At 38.7% G+C, this 10,365-nt stretch overlaps 1 protein-coding gene across 1 annotated transcript; it reads left to right on the plus strand.

Moving 5' to 3' along the window:
• The first annotated feature begins 286 nt into the window (after positions 1–286).
• Positions 287–7,722, plus strand: LOC118143838 (R3H domain-containing protein 1-like). Its single transcript, XM_035255110.3, has 2 exons — positions 287–319; positions 6,756–7,722. Exons 1-2 carry the CDS (start codon positions 287–289, stop codon positions 7,545–7,547), a joined length of 825 nt encoding a protein of 274 aa, XP_035111001.2. The 3' UTR covers positions 7,548–7,722.
• The last annotated feature ends 2,643 nt before the right edge of the window (positions 7,723–10,365 follow it).

The raw sequence follows: 10,365 nt of genomic DNA on the forward strand, positions 1-10,365 counted from the left end.
GTATGATTCCATTTATATTAAATACCTAGATAGGTAAATCCATAGATACAGAAATTGCCAGGGGCTGTGGGGCAGAGGAGAATGGGAGAGTGACTGCCTAATTGATACAAGGTTTTTCTGGGGCCGATGAAATGTTTTCAGATTAGATAGAGGTGATGCTTTCACAACATTGTGAATATACTAAAAAACAACTCATTTGTATACTTCAAATTGACTAATTTTATGTTAGGTAAATTTTGCCTTAATTTAAAAAAAGAAGGGAGCCAGAGTAAGACAAGGCACCCCAATGTCCAGAGGGGAGTTGGCTGTAGGTGAGCAGGTGAGGGGATAAAATTATGGGGGAGATGGGACCTCCTCCTAGGCTATTTGGTATCTGTGTGGAGGTAGCAGGTAGTTGTAAGTGAGCAGGATGTGGAAGCCTCTCCGTAGTGGAAGACCCCAGTGCTGACTTCACAAGAAAAGCACATTCAAAAGGACAGGATGGACATTGGTCTAGGCTGACTGGCACATTCAGTGAGCCCTGGTCTGTAATGTGTAGAACTGGGAGCTGGTTGGAAATGCAGAATCTCAAGCCCTGTTCCAGACTCCCTGGATTAGAATCAGGTGTGATAATATCATCACATGATATTTATGCACATTAAGATTTCAAAAATGTAGAAAAAACAAAGCCCCAAATGTTTCATTGAGCTTGACTAAGCCATAATAAATTTCCTTGGGAATGAGGCAGAGAGGGAGTGAGTAGTTCCTGGTTGAACAACAGAGAAACTATTCCCAGATACAAGTTGGCCCAATATTTGTCTTTCAAGGTAGCATTTATTTCAGGGGTTGAGACACCAAAATGAACACATTGAAAACCTAACGGTGTCTATGTCAATTTTTACAATGCTTGAAAGTTGGAAAATAAAGTTGAAAAAATAAACATGTCAGTCATAATCCCATCTTCAAGAAAATAACCAGTATTAATATCCTGGTTTTGCAGACATCCTACACAGCCTAAGAATTGGCTGAAGATGTACCCCTGAGAGCCATCTCCTCAAGCTATGGTCATATGCACCAAAAGGAACTGAGGGACTTCCAAAAAAGATGTTCTCTCTACATTGCATATCTGCCACCAGTCTTCCCATCTCTCTCTCCATAGACCAGCTGCTTGGAAGAAACAAGATGCCCACAGTATGTTCAGTCACATATAGAGACACTTCTCTGTATTGGAGCCAACATTTACAAAGAAAGAAGAGCTCAGCCTGGGTCACGGTCTCACTGGATCACTGTATTAGCATGGTAGCTCTAGTTATGTGGGTAGAGCAGGAATGGGCCATGGTGGGATTGCTTTAGAATTCTACTGCAAGACTAAAACATAGATAGTTCAAGGAAATATTGAGGGATTTATGTAAAGCAAACTAAGTTTAGTTAAAATTGACTTATTTTGGATACATGAATCTGTTTAGTTTCTAAGAAAAGATGATGAGAATGTAGGATTATCCTTGTCACATTCAGAGTAATAAGAAAGATACTAATGCTAACTTTAAGAATTTGGAACCAGTTTTCACTAAAATATTCTTATATTTGAAATGCCTAAAAAGTTTTTTGTAACTTTTTATTTTGAAATAATTTTAGATTCCCAGAAAGTTGCAAAAATGGGAAAGAGAGGTTGTGTGCACCTGTTACCCAGTTTTTCCCAATTGATACAACTGATATGGTTTGGATGTTTGTCCTCTCCAAATCTCATGTTGAAATGTGACGCCCAGTGTTGGATGTAGGGCATAGTGGGAGGTGACTGAATCATGGAAGTGAATCTTTTGTGAATGCCGTAGCACTATCCCTTTGGTGATAAGTGAGTTCTTGCTTAAGTATTTCATGTGAGATCTGGTTGTTTAAGAGTCCGGGATCTCCCCTTTCTCTCTCTCTTGCTCCATTTTGCCATGTGTCACTGACTCCTCATTACTTTCTGCCATAATTGTAGGTTTTCTGAGGTTTCACTAAAGAGCTCATGCTGGCACCATGCTTTACGGTCTACAGAGCCACGAGCCAAAATAAACATTTTCCTTATAAATTGCCCAGCCTCAGGTATGCCTTTAGAGCAGTGGTCTCCAACCTTTATAAAACCAGGGACTGGTTTGTGGAAGACAAGTTTTCCATGGACTGGGAGTGGGGGTGGGTGAGGGGGCATTAGATTTTCATAAGGAACATGCAACCTCAACCCCTCGCATGTGCAGTTCACAATAAGGTTTGTGCTCCTATGAAAATCTAATGCTGCCTCTGATCTGACAGGAGGTGGAGCTCAGTCAATAATGCTCACTCACCTGCTGCTCACTTCCTGCTGGTTCCTAACAGGCCATGGACCAGTACTGGTACATGGCCCTGGGGTTGGGGACCCCTGCATTAGAATAACATCAATGTACTAACACAGAGAACTGGTATTGATAATTGGGGCATTGCTATAATGATACCTGCAAGTGTGGAAGTAGCTTTGAAACTGAGTAACAGGCAGAGATTGGAAGAGTTTGGAGGACTCAGAAGAAGACAGGAAGATGAAGGAAAATTTGGACGTTTTTGAAGACTGGTTAAATGGTTGTGACCAAAATGGTAGAAATATGGACAGTAAAGGGCAGGTTGATGAGGTCTCAGATGGAAATGAGGAAGTTATTGGAAACTGGAGTAAAGGTCACCTATTTTATGCCCTAGCAAAGAACTTGGCTGCATTGTGTCCAAGCTCTAGGGATCCATGGAAGCTTGAAGTTAAGAGTGATGACTTAGGGTAGAAGAAATTTCTAAGCAGCAAAACATTCAAGATGTGATGTGTTTGCTTCTAACTGCCTACAACCAGATACAAGAGCAAAGAAATGACTTAAAGTTGGAACAAGAATGTAAAAATTTGAAAAATTTGCAGCCTGGCCCTGTGGTAGAGAAACTATCTAAGCAGGCTAATTAAAAGGGATGTTTTAATTAGCACTTTAAAAAGTGCTAGTATCCAAAACAATAGAAAAAAAGATCTTAAAGGCATTTCAGAAATCTTCAGGACAGCCCCTCCCATCACAGGCCTAAAGGCCTAAGTGGGAAAAATGGTTTTAGGGGCCAGACCCAGGATACTGTTGCCCTGCTTACCCTCAGGACACTGCTGTCTGCATTCCAGCCACTTCAGCTCCAGCCTTTGGTCAAAGTAGCCCAAGCTTGGGTGGCTGCTCTGGAGGGTGCAAGCTATAAGTTTTGGTGGCTTCCACATGGTGTTAAGCAGGTGTGAAGAATACAAGTCTTTCTTTTCTTTTCCTTTTTCCTTCCTCCCTCCCTCTCTCCCTCCCTCCCTCCCTCCCTTCCTTCCTTCCTTCCTCTCTCTATTTTTCTCTTTCTCTCTCACTCTTTCTTTCTTTGTCTAGATAGGAGTTTATAAATTTTGTTTATCTTTAAAAGAACTTTTCATTTAATTGATTCCTTGTTTTTAATTTTTATTTAGTTTTGCTCTGATCTTTATTATTTCTTTCCTTCTACTAATTTTGGGTTTCTTTGTTTTCTGCTTTTCTTATACCTTGAGGTGAATCATTAGATTGTTTATTTGAAAATTTTCTATTATTTTGATGTAGGCATTTATTGCTATAAACCTTCCTCTTAGCACTACTTTTGCTGTACCCTGTAGGGTTTGATATGTTATGTTTTGATTTTCATTTGTTTCATGAAATTTTAAAACTTTTCTTCTTAATGTCTTCCTTCACCCAATCATCATTTAGGAGTATGTTGCTTAACTTTCATGTATTTGTATAGTTTTTGAAGTTCCTCTTGTTATTGATTTCTAGTTTTATTTTATTGTGACCTGAGAAGATACTTGATACAATTTTGATTTTTAAAAATTTGTTGAGAATTGTTTTGTGTCTTAACATATAGTCTATTCTGGAGAATGTTCCATGTGCTGATGAAAAGAACGTGTATTCTATAGCTATTGGGTGAATTTTCTGTAAATGTTTGTTAGATACTTTCGGTCTAAAGTGCAGTTTAAATCCAATATTTCTTTGTTCTGTCTAAAAGATCTATCCAGTGCAGAGAGTGGGATTGTTGATGTGCCTAACTATTATTGTGTTGGAGTTTCTCTCTCTTTAGATCTAATAATATTTGCTTTATATATCTTGGTGCTCCAGTGTTGGGTGCATAGATATTTAGAATTGTTATATCCTCTTGCTGAAGTGATACCGTTGTCATTATATAATGACCTTATCTGTCTCTTTCTATTGTTTTTGACTTAAGGTCTGTTTCATCTGATATAAGTGTAGCTACTCCTGCTCACTTTTGATGTTCGTTTACCTAAAATATCTTTTTCTATCTCTTTCCTTTCACTCTATATGTGTCCTTATAGGTGAATTGAGTTTCTCATAGGCAGCATATAGTTGGGTTATGTTTTTTTCATCCATTCAGCCAGGTCATATCTTTATTATTATTATTAATATTATTATACTTTAAGTTTTGGGGTACATGTGCATAATGTGAAGGTTTGTTACATAGGTATACACGTGCCATGGTGGTTGTCTACATCCATCACCAAGTCTAGTAAGGGATTTAGACATTCATATACAGTAAGTAAATACCTCATCTACATTAGGTATTTCTCCTAATGTTATCCCTCCCCTAGCTCCCCAACCCTCGACAGGCCCTAGTGTGTGATGTTCCCCTCCCTGTGTCCATGTGCTTTCATTCTTCAACTCCCACTTATGAGTGAGAACATGTGGTGTTTGGGTTTCTGTTCTTGTGTTAGTTTGCTGAGAATGATGGTTTCCAGTTTCATCCATGTCCCTGCAAAGGACATAAACGCATCCTTTTTTATGTGTATATGTGGGGTATATGTGCCACATTTTCTTTACCCAGTCTACCGTTGTTGTGCATTTGGGTTGGTTCCAAGTCTTTGCTATTGTGAACAGTGCCTCAATAAATATACATGTGCATGTGTCTTTACAATAGAATGATTTATAATTCTTTGGGTATATACCCAGTAATGTGATTGCTGATTCAAATGGTATTTCTAGTTCTAGATCCTTGAGGAATCACCACACTGTCTTCCACAATGGTTGAACTAATTTACACTTCCACCAATAGTGTAAAAGCATTCCTATTTCTGCACATCCTCTCCAGCATCTGTTGTCTCCTGACTTTTTAATGATTGCCATTCTAACTGGTGTGAGATAGTATCTCATTGTGGTTTTGATTTGTTTTCTCTAATGACCAGTGATGATGAACTTTTTTTCATATATTTCTTGGCTGCATAAATGTCTCCTTTTGAGAAGTGTCTGTTCATATTCTTTGCCCACTTTTTGATGGGGTTGTTTGCTTTGTTTTTCTTGTAAAGTTGTTTAAGTTCTTTGTAGATTCTGGATATTAGCCCTTTGTCAGATGGGTAGATTGCAAAAATTTTCTCCCATTCTGTAGGTTGCTTATTTACTCTGATGATAGTTTCTTTTGCTGTGCAGAAGCTCTTTAGTTTAATTAGATACCATATGTCAATTTTGGCTTTTGTTGCCATTGCTTTTGGTATTTTAGTCATGAAGTCTTTGCTCATGCCTATGTCTTAAATGACATTGCCTTGGTTTTATTCTAGGGTTTTGTGGTTTTAGGTCTTACATTTAAATCTTTAATCCATATTGAGTTAATTTTTGTATAAGGTGTAAAGAAAGGATCCAGTTTCAGCTTTCTGCATATGGCTAGCCAGTTTTCCCAACACCATTGATTAAACAGGGAATCCTTTCCCCATTGCTTTTGTCAGGTTTGTCAAAGATCAGATGGCTGTAGGTATGTGATGTTATTTCTGAGGCCTCTGTTCTGTTCCATTGGTCTATATATCTGTTTTGGTACCAGTGCCATGCTGTTTTGATTACTGTAGACTTGTAGTATAGTTTGAAGTCAGTTAGTGTGATGCCTCCAGCTTTTTTTTTTTTTTTGCTTAGAATTGTGTTGGCTATGTGGGCTACTTTTTGGTTCCATAAGCAATTTACAGGTTTCCTCCCTGCCAGTTCTGTGAAGAAAGTCAAGTTCATATCTTTTAAGTAGAAAATTCGGTGTGCTTACGTTTAGGGTTATTATTGATATGTGATGTCTTATTCCTGGCACTTAATTAATTAATTTTTTTGTATATGCTTTGTTTTTTTTCTCTCTCTCATTGTTTATCATTGTAGTTTGATGGTTTTCTGTATGGTAATGTTAAAATCTTTCACTTTTTTTATTTGTTTGTTTGCTCTACCAGTGGATTTTATATATTCATGTGTTTTCATGATGGGAGATATCATCCTTTCATTTCTAGGTGCAGGTCTCCTTTAAGCATTTCTTGTAGAGCTGGTCTAGTGGCAATGAACTCCCTGAGCTTTTGCTTGTCTGAAAAATACTTTATTCCATCTTCATTTATGAAGGAGAACTGCTGAGTATGGTGCTCTCAGCTGGCAGTGTTTTTTTCTCCAAGCACTTTGAATATATCATCTCATTCTCTCCTGCCTTGTAAAGTTTCTGCTGAGAAATCTGCTGTTAGTCTCATGGGCATTCTTTTATAAGTGCCTAGATGCTTTTCTTTTGCTGTTTTTAGAATTCTCTCTTTGTCATTTGACAGTTTGACTCTAATATGCCATGGAAAAAATCGTTTTCAATTGTATCTATTTAGGAATCTCTTAGCTTCCTGTATATGGGTGTCTAAATCTCTTGCTAGACTCAGGAAGTTTTTAGCTATTATTTCATTAAATACACTGTCTAGACCCTTCTGGAGAACAGGAATCTTTGAAAACTAATTTGGGGAGGATAACCTTGGGTCTCAGTTTAGCCACATGAGTCTTGCTCGCCAGCCATCTGCTGATGGTTCTGACCCTCATGCCACCATGTTCCAGTCCACTGTGGTTCTTCAGTCTCCACAGAAGTCTGGTTATATCATGACAGCAGCCCCTCCACCACATCCTCCTCCATCACCACCACCACCACCACAACCGCCACCACCACCTCCTCCTCCTCCTCCCCTACCACCTTGGCAGCCAGTCCCTACTGCTGGGTATTCTGCCTCTGGTCATCCTGTCAGCCAGCCTGTGCTCCAGCAGCAGGGATATATTCAGCAGCCATCACCACAGATGCCAGCCTGTTATTGTGCTCCAGGCCACTATCACTCCAGTCAACCTCAGTATCGTCCAGTCCCTTCTGTTCATTACAATTCACATCTAAACCAACCACTGCCACAACCTGCACAGCAGACATGTTATCAAGTTATACCCAACCAGCAGCAAAACTACCAAGGAATAGTTGGAGTTCAGCAACCCCAGAGACAGAGCCTAGTCAGTGGCCAATGCAACAGCATTGGAAATCAAATTCAAGGAGTGGTCATCCCCTATACTTCAGTGCCAACGTATCAGGTTTCACTGCCTCAAGGTTCTCAAGGAATTGCCCATCAGACTTATCAACAGCCTGTTACGTTCCCTAATCAGTCTAATCAAGGATCTATGCCTACAAAAGGAATGCCAGTTTACTATAGTGTCATTCCACCTGGTCAACAAAATAATTTAAGATCCAACAAGCGCAGCAACGTCCAAGCAAAAGAAATGTGAAGAAAACGTCTTAAAAAGTTATAAAGAGAAAATCTTAAAAGCAGCCAGAGGGGAAAAAAGAGTCATTGCATACCGAGGAACACAGTTAAGAATGTCAGCAGACTTAAAGCAATACAAGCCAGAAGACAGTGGAGCAACATCTTTATTTGAAGAAGTGAAACAAAGAAAACTTGCATTCTATACTTGTAAAAATATTTTTCAGAAACAGAGTTTCAAACACCCAAAAGCTGAATTAATTGCCAGCCAACCCGAACTGTGAGAACTGTTAAAGCAAGTTTTCAGACCGAAGGAAAGTGATACCAAATGGAAATTGGTGGTACACAAAAAAATACAAACAAAAGGTAAGCAATATACAGGCTTAAAAAACAAATATATTTTTGTCCTTCTGACAAAGGACTTGTGTGTATAATATATCTAGAACTCTCAAACCAACTACCTGGAGAAACAGTTTGTTTTAAGCATGAAACATACTTCTACCATATAACCCCGCTTCCGGGTATTTAAGAGAAATGAATACTGGAAGCAACCCAAATGGTTAGCTACAGGTGAATGGATAAACAAACCATGGTACATTCATCAGTGGAATACTACTTAGTAATAAAAAGAATGACCTATTGATAAAGCAACATGATGAATTTCATAATTATCCTGAGTGACCAAAAAAAAAGGGAGGGACAGGCCAAAAAATAGTATATAAACCATATTATTTCATTGATATTAAATTATAGAAATGCAACCTAATCTCTGTTGACAGCAGACAGATCAGTGGTTACCTGGAGCCAGGAGGCTGGGAAGAGTTTATAGGGAAGAAGGAAAGGTGGGACTACAAAGAGGCACAAGGCAACTTTGGGGGTTGGTCAGGTTTCATGATGTATATATACATAAAAACTCATCAACTTCTATACTTTATGTGTAGTTTATTTTCTATAAATTATACCTCAGTAAAACTATAAAATAATCTCAAATTAAAATTTTTTTAGAGGCTGGTTCTTGCTGTCACTTGGGCCAAGAGTGCAGTGGTGTGATCCTGGCTCACTGAGGCTTCAACCTCCTGAGCTAAAGCAGTCCTCCTGCCTCAGCCTCTAAGTAGCCAGGACTAAGGAGCACATCACCATACCCAGCTAATTATTTAGTTTTTTTTAAACATAGGATCTTGCTATATTACCCTGCTGGTGTCAAACTCCTGGGCTCAAGTGATCCTCCCACCTCAGTCTCCCAAACTGCTGGGTTTATAGATGTGAGCCACCTTGCCTAGCCTTCTTTTCTAATAGTTTAAACAAAGACTAGTTTTAGATAAAATAAAAAGAAATACTGTAAAACTAACAAATCATTAAAAACAAGAGTAAGAATTTGTAAGAAAAGATAGATCACAGGGCATTTAATGGAGTGATAAAGGTAGACTCAGATTAACTGATTGTAAAACGTGTTACAGAGTCATATTGAAATGAAATGTTAAAATTTAATGCAAAACATTTTTTTTAAAAAGCAAATGACTAAAAATAACACCTTTCAGCCAGAGGTGAGAGTTTGAGGGGTGGTGGGGAAAGAAAGCCCAAATAACTATTTTGGACCAGCCTGACCGACATGGTGAAGCCCATCTTTACTAAAAATACAAAAGATTAGCTGGACATGGTGGCACACTCCTGTAATCCTGCTAAAATAAATGTAAAACCTTTATGCCCAAAACTGTCTTGTGATGTGGAAGGTTTGTGCTCCCTATGATTTATGTCTTAGATGTCAGAAAACTTCAGCCCACAATCTAAGATGGTTTTTAAATTTTTAAAGGATTATTATTATGATTATTATTATTTTTGAGATGGAGTTTCACTCTTGTTACCCAGGCTGGAGTGCAATGGCACGATCTCGGCTCACCACAACCTCCGCCTCCTGGGTTCAGGCAATTCTCCTGCCTCAGCCTCCTGAGTAGCTGGGATTACAGGCACGCGCCACCATGCCCAGCTAATTTTTTGTATTTTTAGTAGAGACAGGGTTTCACCATGTTGACCAGGATGGTCTCGATCTCTTGACCTCGTGATCCAACTCCCAAAGTGCTGGGATTACAGGCTTGAGCCACCGCGCCTGGCCCAGGGATTATTTTTTTTTTAACTCAAGTGACCACATGTTCCTCAGGGCTAAAATATATACTAGCTGACTCTTGCAGAAAAAGTTTTCCAGCATCTGCCTTTAAAAAAACCTTGATAGATGGGTATCAGAGACATGTTTATGAATATTTGTAGCAACAGTGTTTAGCCTAATACTGGAAGTAACCCAAATAAAATGCAATAGAATGCCTAAGTGTATTTTGATGTATTCGTTTCAGACACTAGTGTACAACAAATAAAATTAATAAACTACAAAAAAAAATACACTTTCTAGCCCTTGGTTTCTCTTTGTCTTCTAGGACACCAAAAATTTAAATATTTGGTCACTTTATGGTGCCTCAAATATCATGTAGGTTTTGTTCTTTGGTTTTAAAATTCATTTTGCTTTACTTTTTTGTCCAAGTGGGTTACTTCAATAGACCTGTCTTCAAGTTCTGCTGCTTGATCTAGTCTATTGTTGAAACTTCCTTTTTCTGTTTCTTTTTTTTTTATTTCTTGAGATGGAGTTTCGCCTTTGTTGCCCAAGCTAGAGTACAATGGTGCGATCTCAGCTCACTGCAACCTTTGTCTCCTGGGTGTAAGTGATTCTCCTGCCTCAGCCTCCCAAGTAGCTGGGATTACAGGTGCATGACACCAGCTAACTTCTTTGAATTTTTAGTAGAGATGGGGAGGACTTTTTTCCTAAAGATATATCTATGATGTTGGCTGGGGAGGGC

The sequence above is a fragment of the Callithrix jacchus genome, chromosome 11 (assembly GCF_049354715.1).
Source record: "Callithrix jacchus isolate 240 chromosome 11, calJac240_pri, whole genome shotgun sequence".
In the NCBI taxonomy this organism is placed as follows: Eukaryota; Metazoa; Chordata; class Mammalia; order Primates; family Cebidae; genus Callithrix; species Callithrix jacchus.

Bases quoted from the DNA above. Each gene is read 5' to 3' on its own strand.
- LOC118143838 (XM_035255110.3), top strand. From the start codon at position 287: ATGTCCAGAGGGGAGTTGGCTGTAGGTGAGCAG. The intron at 320-6,755 runs GTGAGGGGATAA...TAATTTGGGGAG, and splicing joins AGTTGGCTGTAGGTGAGCAG to GATAACCTTGGGTCTCAGTT.